The following is a 14949-nucleotide window of genomic DNA, read 5'->3' as shown; positions in this document are numbered from 1 at the left end:
TTCATGATGAGACTTAGTAATGGGCTCTAGCATGCTCTGAATGTATATGCTCAGTACTGTCAAAGACTGCAGAGTTCTCCTTATAGAGAGCTGTTCTGTGTAGAAAGCTGTTCTGTGCCAGGCACTGTGCTCTGTGTTTTAAACCATGGATGCAGACTTCTGCCTCAAAAAGTGGGGTGGTATTATCCCCATTTTACCATAAGGATATGAGGAAAGTTGCAGTAGCTTAAGTCGAATCTGTTTTGATGTCTGATTGTTTATGAAAGAAAGAATAAGCATAAAAGTCAATTCCTCACTCAAGTAAAATAAATTATCTCCTGTATGGAATCAGATAGTGTTACTCTGTGTTACGATTATTATGGCAGCTTATTTCCAGAGTTATGTCACTGTTTTTCTTTTTACTTTCCCTGAAGGGTGTGGTGGTCTCTCACTTGTTTCCAAGCTTGCTAGTAATTGATGATTTGTACCCATTATAGGTGGCATATTTTTACCAAGCACAGAATATAGGTCACAGGATCTATTGCCCATGGACCTTTTGTGTTGTGCAGTGGGAAGTAGTTGGAAAAAGTATTGGAAAACCTGTCTGCAACTGGAATTTTAAAGAGGAATTGGATATCTAACCATTACAATTCTTGGTAGAAGAATCCAGAGAAGTAAAGAAGAGGTTTAGCAGTTTCTTCAAATGTTTTCTGGAGAAATAGGGCATTGGATTTATTTTAATTTGTATTTTTGACATAAACGTGTTGCCACTTTTTCATCATTTGAAATTGCTCAGGAGGCCAGTGGTTTTGTTCTCTTCTTCGTGAAAGAATTATCCCAAAGAGGTGCTCTCTGCTTTTTCTCTAACCTGTGTAACTAACAATCTGGGTTTTATTTATATGTAGAGTAGGAGCTTCTATGACCTAATAGTTACCTTACAGGGCTGTGGTGATAGCTAAACAAATTAATATATATTAAGAGAAAAGATATTTTAAAAAATATTTGGATCAGTAAGTAGATATTACAGACATGGATTACCAGCTTGAAAAGAATTAGAGGGGCGCCTGGGTGGCTCGGTTGTTGAGCATCTGCCTTCGGCTGAGGTCATGATCCCAGGGTCCTGGGATCGAGCCCCATGTCGGGCTCTCTGCTCAGTGGGGAGTCTGCCTCTCCCTCTCCCACTCCCCCTGCTTGTGTTCCCTCTCTCGCTGTCTCTCTCTCTGAGTCAAAAATAAATAAATAAAACCTTAAAAAAAAAAAGAATTAGAATACCTTAAATTCTTTAGCAATAAAACTGTATTTACTATAAATCATATGATTTAGAAGTAATGTCAGTGTCTACTAGTTCAGAATCATGATGAACATAACAGTATTGTTAGATATAAGGCTTAACAAATTGAGCTGAATTGTTGCATGTCCCATCTTTCTTTCTTCCTTTCTTTCTTCCTTCCTTCCTTCCTTCCTTCCTTCCTTCCTTCCTTCCTTTCTTTCTTTCTTTCTTTCTCTTTCTTTCTTTCTTTCTTTCTTTCTTTCTTTCTTTCTTTCTTTCCTTCCTTCTTTCTTTCTTTCTTTCTTTTCTTTCTTTTCTCTCTCTCTCCCCCCCCCTCCTTCCTTTCTTCTTCTTCTTGTTCTTTTTTTTTTTTGCATGTCCCATATTTCTGAAATTAGCTTTTATTTTGCTAGTAGGCTGACTTGTGTGGAAATAGTTACATAGCTGCCTGTGTACCAGGTCTGGCTATTTTCCATTCATTAATTATTGTATAAGCACTTACTTATAAAACAGTCTGTTCTTTATTTTTTGGTGTTAAAAACAATTACTAAGTGTCTATGAACTTTTTTTGTTTTGAGGGGCTTTACACTTGGGTTTATATTTTTAAAAATGTTCTCTCTCATTCTTGTGTCATTTATTTTTTATTTTTAAATATTTATTTATTTGAGAGAGAGAGTGAGAGAGAGAGAGCACATGAGAGTGGGGAGGGTCAGAGGGAGAAGCAGACTCCCTGCTGAGCAGGAGCCCGATGCGGGACTCGATCCCGGGACTCCAGGATCATGACCTGAGCCGAAGGCAGTTGCTTAACCAACTGAGCCACCCAGGCGCCCATTCTTGTGTCATTTAAATGATGGTCACTTCAGCTCTTTCAGTGTCAACTCACATCCTCCATGTGAATTAAGTGGTTTGGTTATGAAGGGAAGCCCGACACTTTTAACATTCATTTCAGGAATGTTGGCATGCTTTCATAAAATGCGTGTATCTATCAAAGTGTAGATTAACTGTGACTTTCCTTTTAAAGTCTTAATTATTTTACTGAGAAAAAAGCAATAGTAGTCTTCCTTTTCTTACAGGTACACAAATAAATTTTTCCTTTAACAACATCATTTTGTTTTTTTTTGAGCACGTTGGAAACCATTTTGGTGATGGCTTGTCAAGGACAGTATCAAGGCTCTACTCCCAGTTGTGTGGTGGATATATATAATGTGTCAATTGAAGTTTTCCTCCACTGTCCTTTTGCCTCTTCATGTCTTAGTTTCTTCTTTCCTTTAAAAAGGAGGCGAATAGAGGTTTTTAGCTTTGCAGACTTTATTTGGTTCACTATTTCTCTGTTCAGACATTAGGAATGATACTTGTTGTTTTTGTTAGTTAAAATTCAAGATGATGGGACGACTGGGTGGCTCAGTCGTGAAGCTTCTGCCTTTGGCTCAGGTCATGATCCCAGGTCTCCTGGGATCGAGCCCCGCGTCGGGCTCCCTGCTCCGCGGGAAGCCTGCTTCTCCCTCTCCCACTCCCCCTGCTCGTGTTCCCTCTCTCGCTGTGTCTCTCTCTGGCAAATAAATAAAAATCTTAAAAAAATAATAATAAAAAAATTAAAAAAATTAAAAAAATAAAAAATATTCAAGATGATAGTATTTTTATGTCCTTCATATTCATCAGCACACACTGCCATTACAGAGAACCATAGGCTGGGTGGCTTAAACAACAGTCTAAACGACAATTTCTTATACTTCTAGAGAACCAGGTGCATCCATGGTCAGGTTTCCAGGAGAGCCTGTCTTCCTGGCTCACAGGTGGCTCTCTTTTTGCTGTGTCTTCACATGGCAGAGAGAGAGTGTGCACGCTGATGTCTCTCCCTTTCCTTTTAAGGACACTAATCCCATTGTGAGGGCTCTATCCTCATGAGCTCATCTAAATCTAATTACCTCCCAAATATACTGTCTCTAAATATCATCACATTGAAGGTTCGGGCTTCAACACTGGAATTTGGGGAGGACACATTTCGATCCATAGCAATCCGGGACCTTGACTTCCAAACTGTGCTCTGTGGAGTCCTAGGGGTACCACTGTGGATACACAGAGATGGTGGGGAGAAAGCTGATGGGGCACATACTTCCCTCTGTTTTAACCAGAACAGTTTCTATTTCATGTTATAAGGTATCGTTTGAGGAGAGAGTTTTGTAGTTAGAAAATTGATTTAAGAATGTTTAATCGACTGCAGTGCTCCCCCCCCCCCTTTCTCTCATTGCAGATCAGGAGTGCTCTTCTTCCTGACGACCAACCAGTGTTTCAGCAGTGTGTCAGCTGTGGAGCTCTTTGTGGTTGAAAAGAAGCTCTTTATGTGAGTAGGTCTCTGTTCCAGGAAGGAGGCTATCCGATATCAGGGGCTGTTGGTCAAACTGGTCATATCCAGTATTGGGCCACAGCTTGGTTCCTGGGGATTGCCAATGTTAATTGAGAAAAAGCAGCCAGAGGCTGGAAGGATGATCATGAGCATCTGGGGCTTGATACCAAGGGAAAAAGGAATTCAAGAATCGGGCAGAGCCAGCAAATCCAAATGCTGCAGAAAAAGCAAGCGATAAAGGGGCAAAAAGGGATCTTTTTTTTTAAGCAAATGAGAAGTCATAATGGTCCTTACAGGAAAAGTTAGAGAGACTTGGTAGAGAGAAAGTAGCGGGTTGAGCAGTAAATATAAGGTGTGGAGGTCAAATTGACAAAGAATGTGGACCCAGCTTAGCCCTCAGTGGGAGGGGAATGGAAGGAACCAAAAAGGGCAGCCTTAAAATAAAGTAGGGGCTGTTTTGTTTCTTGTGTTTTTCAAAGTTGGATGAGATTTGCCCATATTTACATGCTGAGGAAAGGAATCATTCCAGAGGGAACGAAAGATATTGGTGGAGGAGTTTGGAATTATAGGAGGAAGATGTCAGGAAGAGGAAGGGATCTAGAACTGGAGAGGGAAGGAAACAGGATTTGCTGGCTGACAGGGATGTGTGGTTGAAAGTTGAAAGGTATGATTGTTGAAGGAAGAAGTGCCATTTTCTTTTTTATCATGAGAGTGGAAGAAGTGATCCAAGGTGCATTAGGAAGCTCGGAGGATAGCAGAGCCACCTACTTCATAATCAGAAGTGGGGAGAAAGTAAAGCCTCTACCATAACTGAACTCAGCTACTGGAGCGCTGTTCTTCAAGGAGAGCCAGTGTGGGAAGAGAGGGAGGAGATGCAGATCTGCTCACCGGGAGTGGGTGCTCAGGGGGCAGAATGGATGGCATCCAGAGGGAGTTCTATAACGAGAAGAGGGGTATTGCACAGACTCATGTGGGGGAGACATCACAGGGGAGGCTCACACCTAAGATGGTGCCTGATGCTGACAGGATGGTGGCGGGGGTTTGCCTCAAGGATGTGAGAAGCTGTAGTCATTAGACCCCTGGTGGCGGCGAAGTCTGTAGGTAAGCAAGCAGCCCAATCTGGTCTCTGCCTTCCTAAACTAATGTAGGACAATTTTTTCCTTTTTAGACATGAATATATCAGTGGATACTACAGAGTGTCATCTTATTTCTTTGGAAAACTGTTATCTGATTTATTACCCATGAGGATGTTACCAAGTATTATATTTACTTGTATAATATACTTCTTGTTAGGTAAGCAATATGACAAAAGGTTTGTGTCTTTAGTTTTGGATATGAGGGCAAGCCGATTTCTTTTTACCAACTTGTTTTTGGTTCTCAGACTCTAAACCAAGCCAGTGAGAGAAGGAGACATCTATCCATTGTGCGTGCTATGAAATAACTGTTCTCTGAGGACATTTTTGTCAAGACTTGTCCCAAACTAACTTAAAACTATTTATAAAACTGTATTTTACTGAAAGATGCTGTGTGTCATTTATAAACATGGAAAGAATTCACAAAACTATTTGAGACTATGCTGGAGGAGCTGGGGTAGTTACTATTTATGTTTGTTTGTGTTTTTTCCCCCAAAGATTTTATTTTTTATTTATTTGACAGAGACACAGCGAGAGAGGGAACACAAGCTGGGGGAGTGGGAGAGGGAGAAGCAGGCTTCCCGCCGAGCAGGGAGCCTGATGCGGGGCTCCATCCCGGCACCCGGGATCGTGACCTGAGCCAAAGGCAGATGCTTAACCATCTGAGCCACCCAGGCGACCCCTACTTATTTATATTTTTATTCATGTGTGTGTCTGTGTGTTTATATGTAAACATAGTGAAAGACAGTGACTTTCAGGGCTTCCTGCTTTAATACAAATACTTGCTTGATAGGTGTAGTTAGATTTATTTCTGCATTGTGTTTAGGCTTTACCCCAGGCTCACTGTATCAGAATTTCCATATATTTTACTGATACACAAAACACACGCACACATCAGAAATATATATTTTAATTAAAAAATATATAAGTAAAGCACTCTAGAGGAACATCAACTGATTGAGTTTAAACTTCCATTTTATATATAAGAGGTGTGTCATAAAGAATTAGGTGTAGAACCTAGATCCTCAGACTCTTGACTGGTGGTCTTACTCCAAAACCTTCAGATTGTGTGACCCATAATATTAGTCCATTATAGTTTGTAAAGTAGTTTTATGAAACTTATTTAACCCCACCCTCAATCCCAGAATTATATGGTGCTTTGTCTTGGGCGACTTGGACTGTGGAGATGTTCCCCAGATACTGAAACCACTGAGAGGTCACGTAATCTTCTTCCCAGTTTATTTACTTATGCAGTTATAGCAAACAGCCATGTGGTGATGTTTGGGTAAAACACATATGCTATTGACGAGTTTCCTTCTTAGAAGAAAAGGCGGTAGAATGGGGGCCAGTTGTGTTGCCTGGAGCTCTCCATCTCAGGCACTCAGAAATTGTTAATAATTACAAATAAAGGAGCAGAGATGTTATACAGAAATGTGCTTATGCCACAAGTATAAAAAAGAAACTGTATGATAACTTTGTACAGTAACATGGGGGAACTGGTAATGAAATTGGTGACCCAAGGTGGTTGGATAGAGGATGAATTTTCTTCATTCTGGTATTAGTTTCTCAAAATATTAAGTGCTTTGCACAGTAAGCAATCCCAAATACACAGTTACCCAGGCAGTTGGATTCAACCCCCTCTTTTCTTCCCAACTAAGGCTTGAAACCAGTTGTGGAGGCCTTCTTCATCATGATGTTTACCCTTATGATGGTGGCTTATTCGGCCAGTTCTATGGCACTGGCCATAGCAGCAGGCCAGAGTGTGGTATCCATAGCAACACTTCTCATGACCATCTCCTTTGTGTTTATGATGGTGAGTAGGAATTGTGCTTCTCTGAGAAGTAATTATTTCCCCTTATTCCTTCCCACAAATTTACCTGTTACCTAAAACCTGCTTTGAGGATTCTGTAAATGGGATTCTCTTCTTTAAGGAGACCATGTATTGAGGTACAGCTTAGAGAATGTACAGGTTTTTCTTGACATTACCCAGCATTTTTGGCTACTGTTCTAATATAATTGCTATAACTTCAGTTAACGTTTTGTTACAAATTAGTTTTTAAAAGATGTTTCTTGGTGACAGATAGTGAAACCTTGATAAACTGGAACTTCAAAAGCCAAACTAGACTTTAAACCAAAGACTGTAACAAGAGATGAAGAAGGGCACTATATCATAATAACAGGGACAGTAGTACAACAAGAAGATCTAACAATTGTAAATATTTATGCCCCCAATATGGGAGCATCCAAATATATAAAACAATAACAGACATAAAGGAACTTATTGATAATAATTCAATAATAGTAGGGGACTTTAACACCCTACTTGAAGCAATGGACAGATCCATCTAATCAGAAAATCAACAAGGAAACAATGGCTTTGAATGACACACTCGACCAGATGGACTCAACAGATATATTCAGAACATTTCATCCTAAAGCAACAGAATACATAGTCTTTTCAAGTGAACATGGGACTTCTCCAGAATAGGTCACATACTAGGTTACAAATCAGTCCTCAATAAGTACAAAAAGGTTGAGATCATACCATACATATTTTCTGACCACAACACTGTGAAACTTGAAGTCAACCACAAGAAAAGATTTGGAAAGATCACAAATACATGGAGGTTAAACAGCATTCTACTAAACAATGAATGGGTCAACCAGGAAATCAATAAATTAAAAAAATACATGAAACAAATGAAAATGAAAACACAATGGTCCAAAACCTATGGGATGCAGCAAAAACAGTCCCAAGAGGGAAGTATATAGCAATACAGGCCTACCTCAAGAAGGAAGAAAAATCTCAAACAACCATAACCTTATACCTAAAGGAGCTAGAAAAAGAACAACAAACGAAGCCTAAAGCAAGCAGAAGGAAGGAAATATTAAAGATTAGAGCAGAAATAAATGATACAGAAACTTAAAAAAAAAATCCCAATAGAATAAATCAATGAAATCAGGAGCTGGTTCTTTGAAAAAATTAGTAAAATTGATAAACCTATAGCCAGACTTATCAAAAAGGAAAGAGAAAGGATCCAAATAAATAAAATCACAAATGAGAGAGGAGAAATAACAAGCAACACCACAGAAATACAAACAATTATAAGAGAGTATTTTGAAAAATTATATGCCAACAAATTGGACAGTCTGGAAGAATGGACAAATTCCTAGAAACATATAAACTACCAGAACTGAAACAGGAAAAAATAGAAAACTTGAACAGAATAATAACCAGTAAAGAAATTGAATCAGTAATCAAAAATCTCCCAACAAATAAAAGTCCAGAGCCAGATGACTTCACAGGGGAATGCTACCAAACATTTAAAGAAGAGTTAACACTTATCCTCAAACTATTCCAAAAAATAGAAATGGAAGGAAAACTTCCAAACTTATTCTATAAGGCCAGCATCACCCTGATTCCAAAACCAGACAAAGACTCCACTGAAAAAGAGAACTACAGGCCAATATCCCTGATGAACATGGTTGCAAAAATGCTCAGTTCAATATTCACATACCAAAAAAAAAAAATATTCGCATACTGAATCCAACAGTACATTAAAAGAATCATTCATCACGATCACGTGGGATTTATTCCTGAGCTGCAAGTTTGGTTCAGTATTTGCAAATCAGTCAACATGATTCACCACATTAATAAAGGCAAGGATAAGATTTATATGATCCTCTCAATAGATGCAGAAAAAGCATTTGACAAAGTACAGCATCCCTTCTTGATAAAAACCCTCAACAAAGTAGAGATAGAGGGAACATACCTCAATATCATAAAGGCCATATACAATAAACCCACAGCCAGTATCATCCTCAGTGGGGAAAAACAGAGCTTTTTCCCTGTGGTCGGGAACAAGACAAGGATGTCCACACTCAACCACTGTTACTTAACATAGTACTGGAAGTCCTAGCCTCAGCAATCAAGACAACAAAAAGAAATAAAAGGCATCTAATCGGTAAAGAAGAAGTAAAACTTTTACTATTTGCAGATGACATGATACTCTAGAGTAAACTCAAAAGACTCCACCCCAAAACTGCTAGAATCGACACACAAATTCATTAAAGTCATAGGATACAAAGTCAATGTATAGAAATCTGTTGCATTTCTATACACCAATAATGAAGCAGCAGAAAGAGAAATCAAGGAATCGATCCCATTTACAGTTGCACCAAGAACCATAACCATCCAGTAATTGCACTACTAGGCTAGGTATTTACCCAGAGGGGGGAAAATACTGATTCGAAGGGATACATGCACCCCTATGTTTATAGCAGCATTATCAACAATAGCCAAATTATGGAAAGCACTCAAATGTCAATTGACCGATGAATGGATAAAAAAGATGTGGTATGTATACAGAATGGAATATTACTTGGCCATCAAAAAGAATGAAATCTTGCTATTTGCAGTGATGTGGAAGGAGCTAGACAGTATTAGGCTAAGCGAAATAAGTCAGTCAGAGAAAGAAAAATACCATATGATTTCACTCATATGTGGAACTTAAACAAAACAAATGATCATAGGGGAAAAAAGAGAGAGGCAAACCAAGAAACAGACTTAACTACAGAGAGCAAACTGATAGTTGCCAGAGGAGAGGTGGTTAGGGGGTTGGGTTAAATAGGTGATGGGGATGAAGGAGGGCACTTGTGATGAGCACCAGCTATCGTATGGAAGTGTTGAATCACTAAATTGTACACCTGAAACTAATCTTAAGAGTGTAAACTAATTGGAATTTAAACAAAAACTTATAAAAAAACACCCACAAAAACCAGAAAAATTTTGATTATAAGATTCCCTCATAAAAATGACAGGTTAATTACCCAACTTCTGTGCTAGTGTTAGAGAACCATTGACTTAAGTAGTAACTTAATGGTTTGGTTGGATCTACTCCTCCCCAAGGGAATAGCTAAGCTCCATGAGAAATAGAACAGTTTGCAGTGTGGGTAGTCTATCCTGGGTCCCTCCTATATTTTAAAAAGGGGTGTTTTAAAAAGTTCCAAAGCCCACACAGTACTGTGTCTCCTCCTTTCTGGGTTCCTGACTTTCTCTTATACCAATATATTTCTGTTTACCTTTTTTTTTTTATTTTTATTTTTTATTTTTTTAAGATTTTATTTATTTATTTGAGAGAGAGAGAATGAGAGATAGAGAGCACAAGAGGGAAGAGGATCAGAGGGAGAAGCAGACTCCCTGCTGAGCAGGGAGCCCGATGTGGGACTCGATCCCAGGACCCCAGGATCATGACCTGAGCCGAAGGCAGTCGCTTAACCAACTGAGCCACCCAGGCGCCCCTACCTTTTTTTTTTTAAATGGTTACTGAAACCTAACCTTACATGTCCCTTAATTTTACCTGTACCTAGATGAATCAGTAGGTGAATCAGCTAGTTACCACCTTGCTCCGTTAACTACATCAAGTGAACAGGAACGTTTAGCCTGTTTCCTTAATACACGTTTTTTCTGCTAAGATGTCTTTAAAAGGAGCATAATTAGCACAACTTTTTGCCAAAGTTTAAGTCCTCCATTTCTGAGTCTGACATCCACCAATCTAAACATTATTGAGGAAGTGATAAACCTTGTGTGTATTTTCTATCATGTTATCCAATAAATAATGTGTCATCGATTTATAAAAATAGATATATTTGTGTGATATATTAGATGCTTCACCTTATTATTATTTAAAAGTTTGTATTATAGATCCTTTATAACCAGTCATAAAACCATATTTTACTCAGAGATGCTGTGTGTCCTCTGTTTGGCACCTGGTTAAGTCAAGTTCAAAAATATGTAGTCACTCCAGCAAGATTGTCATTGTTAGGTCTATCCCAGCATACCTCCTGCCAGTTAGAAGTTTTAGATGAGCCTCTTCTCACGTAGCCATCTGTTGCTGGAGTAATCCACCCCAGGATCTTCACTGTAAGCCTGCTCTTTGGTAGCTTTAAATGAAGGTATTCACCATATTTTATGTTGTACTTCCCCGTGTTATTCTGTATATCAGTTCCAGGCTTTGGGTTATTTTAGCATGCATCCTGAACCCCAGATTATTTCTGGAGTCATGCAGAGCGCAAGCCCTTGTAAATAACAAATCTTACCGTGTTAGGGAAATAGAGAGGGGCATGAGATGTTCAGGATCTGTTCTGGTATGTTTACTGGTGTGAACATATAATGGTTGTATCATTAGAACAGTCAGTACTTTATTGACCTTTCATTGTGGGCAGTTACCAAAAGTAAAATCCTTGACAATGAAGGGTCTTCCAATTAAATGGCATAGGTATTATTAGATATATTGTCATTCCTTTAGAACCATAAACAGCCTCAGCTCTAGAGAGGCATACGTATGCAGAGTGGAGAGGTCTTAGAAGAAATGTTTGTAAGGGTTGTCAGGGACTCAGAGATTATTCTCTGTAATTCTCCACGAAATCCCTTCACCAGGTCTGATTCTTGGCATTTGCTTTTTGTAGATATTTTCAGGGCTGTTGGTAAATCTCAGAACTGTTGGGCCTTGGCTCTCCTGGCTTCAGTACTTCAGCATTCCTCGATATGGCTATGTGGTAAGTTTTCCTCACATGTCCTTGTGACTGCTTCATTGTTCCCAAGCTAGAACCAACCAGAATAAAGCCTAACAACCTCGTGGCCCCAGCCATAAACTGTGAAAGTCTCCCAGGGGTTTCATTTTCAGAGTGATGAAGAAGAGTTTCACCTTGATCATCACCTGAGGTTTCCCCAGTCACCCTGCTGCCGAGGGAGGTTAGGGGTGGAGAGAGAATTCCTCATGAAGGAGAAAGATTGACTAATGGATATAAAAACATGTAGTTGCATTTCAGTTCCATACGAAAATAGAGGATGGGAACCTAGAGTACATATTTTATATATTAAAATTAGAAGATACTTTACTTCCATTGTTTTAGGAGCCAGAATCCCAACATAGGCCACTCAATTGCCAGGGAAAAGAATTTTAGTTGCTCTGGTGTGACCGAGACCGTGAATGTGAAGCTTGGTTTGTTTTTAGAAATAGCAGTAAAGATTAAACTAGGAGGACCTGATCATTCTTTGGAGACTTTTTGAAATTTAAAATTGTTTACCTTGTCCCATCTACCCTTGTGTTACAGGCTTTGCAGTATAATGAATTTTTGGGACAAAACTTCTGCCCAGGAGTCAATGTAACAGGGAATAATACCTGTAGCTATGCGATGTAAGTTTGTACTCAGTGTCAGAATGGATTTGCTTACTCTTGTGGTATCATGTAGCAAGGCCACTGGGCCACGTGGCTGGTGTGGGTCCTTTCTCTGAGTTGTTGTACACCAATGCACATCTCCTTGACATTCTACTTTGGTCAAAGTTATATTTAAGTTGGGGAAATGTTTCTGATATGTTGTTCATTTGGGGCCTTTTAAAACGCTGTTTTGATTGTGGGTTTTAGCTTTTATTTTCAGAACATTTGAGTTTGATATTTTAGCGAAGCCTTAGGATATTGGAATTGTATGGATTATGGGAAGTGTACAGATCCATGAACTTAAGGCTTCCTGTAAGCCCAACCCATGGCCAGGAGCAAGAGATTGAAAGGCAGCTAGAGCAGAACGGAGTGACTATTTCCCGGGCGCGCTTGTGGCACGTACCTCTTCCTCCTGCACTTAAATGGGATACATTATGAAATCGAAGTCTACACGGCTATTTTTTTTTCTTTTAAAATGACTTGGAATATCCTTATTAAAGCATGTACCCTCTAAAGAAGGAAACACATTTCAGTCAGCTGAGAAAGAAGTCCCATTTATTGCACAATGTCAATGAAACAAATGCAGATTTTCATAAAATCAGAGGATATTGTTTTAAAAATTGAATAACACTTTCCTTATTGATGATTGTTGCTAACGGTTTGATTCTGATACATTAACTAATGAAAGAAGAGAGAATGCTGGTATCCAAATCTCATGAACCTTCATGAAATAATAGTAACAGGAGAGAGTGCTGTTTTGAAGTATTTCTAGAAAACCTCTATAAAGAGTTTTCTTTATCCTGCCCGCTCCTCTCTTTTGTCTGGGCTTAACACTTTTTTGGGGGGACTGCTAGATTTCAAGAGCTGCACAAAGGTGGGATAACAGGTAATAATTAAGGCTGTACCAGGTGTTTTGAGTGCCAGGTGCTTTTCTAAACGGTGGCAGGGCTACTCCACCCTTGTGTTTCGGCTGCTGCTGAGGCTTTCACCTGATTTTTTTTTTTTTTTTAAAGATTTTATTTATTTGAGAGAGAGAATGAGATAGAGAGAGCGCATGAGAGGGGAGAGGGTCAGAGGGAGAAGCAGACTCCCCGCCGAGCAGGGAGCCCGATGTGGGACTCGATCCCAGGACTCCGGGATCATGACCTGAGCCGAAGGCAGTCGCCTAACCGACTGAGCCACCCAGGCGCCCGAGGCTTTCACCTGGTTAAGTGGGCCTGCTGGCGATGGCATGTTGCAGAGCCTCTGCAGTGCTCAGACCGGGCTTGGTGCAAGAGCTGAGGGAACGCGACGGTGCCAGGAAGGCCGTGCTCACCTCTTTTCCCAGTTTCAAAATTCTTAGCCTGTGTTCGTTTGTATGGCTGATTTGTGGGTGATGAGTTCTAGAAAGAGCTTTGATCATCTCAGTAAGGACCTTTGATGTCATCTGTTAAAATTGAGGTTTTCCCCATCAGGAGTGAGGGCAAAATTACTTGATAAATGTTTCTGCCCTTTAAAGAGAGCAGCATCATAGATCTGGAAACAAATGAATTTGCAGAGACTAGCAGTTTTGGTTCACAGTGTGAGTCTGTGGACTTGGACAAGTTCCTTAAACCTTAGCCTCTTCATCTTTTAAATGTATGTACTAACCCCCATTGGGTTGTTTTAGGGATTAACTAAACTGTTTGCTATGCTAAGCAGATTGCTTAGCATAGTATCTAATGGATTCGTAAGCACTCATCTGTTACACATGAAGGCATAGTTATTTAAGCCTTGGTAACCTATGGGAGGAGTGATTTAAATGAGTAAAATTTGACAAATGCTAAGAATGAAGTCATATTCTTTTTCTGTTGAATTTCAGATGTACTGGCGAAGAATTTTTGCTAAACCAGGGCATCGATCTCTCCCCTTGGGGCCTGTGGAAGAATCACGTAGCCTTGGCATGTATGATTGTTATCTTCCTTATAATTGCCTACCTGAAGTTGTTATTTCTTAAAAAATATTCTTAAATTCCTCTTTAATTTACATGATTGATCCACACATTAAAAAGGGAGGATCTTGATTTTTTTTAAATATTCCGAAGTGTTTTTGTTGTCTTTTCTTTTGGCATCATACTGTTCAGCAAGAATTATTTTCAGCAAAGACATTCACAGAAACCGTGATGAACTGAATTACACACGAAAGAACCCAAGTCATAAACTAGTGCTCTTATCAACTGCGTATTAGTTCATCTAGTCATACAGTAACCCTGGGGGAGGCATCTAGTTTAATTTATTGACCTAAAAAAGAATTGAATTCTAGGAACTTGTGACAAGTTCTGAACATCTCTGATAGCAGTTTCCTCATCTTTAAAAGGAGTAGAGGGTTTGTTGCCCTCCAGCTCCAGTATCATATGAATCTACGATCTGCCATTATTTAGTAAATAATAACAACAACTATACAGATGCAGTAGTGGAAGTACGAAACCTAAACCATGTTGGAAAAACCCGGTGTGATTCATAGGTTAAAAAAAGCCATTCTGAGAGAAGAAGCTTTGCTGGGCCTTTTAAGGTTATTAGAACTTACTGAGATTTCTCTGTTGTGGACTCAGAACATCACAGGGGGTCTGCTGGCCTCTGGACGAGGTGTGGAGGGTGCTTAGCTGCGCTGGGGCATTCAGGGGTCTGTGGTCTGGATGCGCGTCACAACCTCCCGGGGCACTTGGCTCCAATGCACAGTGCGCCTGGCTGCGTCAGCATCTCCAGGGCTGCTTCAGAAAGAATGGGCCACGCCAGGACCCGGGAACTACCAAGATGCTTCCTGGCTCTGAACACTTAGATCTGTGATACTGTAACTGTCACAACTGCCCCCATACAGACGTCTTCGCTCCTACATAGACATCTCTTATTCACAGATTTTCTCTTCGTTCTAACCTTTATCGGAACTAGGGAACTATTTCTTAACTTCTTTTTTTTATTTAAGGGTAATGCAGGGGAAAGTCTAGTCCAGTGAATTATCGTAAAAGGAACATGCCGGTGTAACTAC

General features: G+C 39.7%; 1 protein-coding gene across 4 annotated transcripts in view; it reads left to right on the top strand.

Moving 5' to 3' along the window:
- ABCG2 (ATP binding cassette subfamily G member 2 (Junior blood group)) overlaps window positions 1-14003 on the top strand; it is a 138677-nt gene extending 124674 nt beyond the window's left edge. For all 4 annotated transcript variants that reach the window (XM_027599824.2, XM_027599825.2, XM_027599822.2 and 1 more), the window contains 6 exons: window positions 3501-3590; window positions 4762-4886; window positions 6385-6539; window positions 11195-11284; window positions 11843-11925; window positions 13787-14003. In XM_027599824.2, coding sequence (XP_027455625.1) covers window positions 3501-3590; window positions 4762-4886; window positions 6385-6539; window positions 11195-11284; window positions 11843-11925; window positions 13787-13934 — 691 coding nt within the window. In that variant the 3' untranslated portion in view covers window positions 13935-14003. The remainder of the gene's footprint in view (window positions 1-3500; window positions 3591-4761; window positions 4887-6384; window positions 6540-11194; window positions 11285-11842; window positions 11926-13786) is intronic.
- The last annotated feature ends 946 nt before the right edge of the window (window positions 14004-14949 follow it).

This window comes from Zalophus californianus, chromosome 2 (assembly GCF_009762305.2).
Source record: "Zalophus californianus isolate mZalCal1 chromosome 2, mZalCal1.pri.v2, whole genome shotgun sequence".
Lineage (NCBI taxonomy): Eukaryota > Metazoa > Chordata > Mammalia > Carnivora > Otariidae > Zalophus > Zalophus californianus.
Note: the sequence above shows the minus strand (reverse complement) of the source record. Positions and strands in the feature narration are given on the sequence as shown.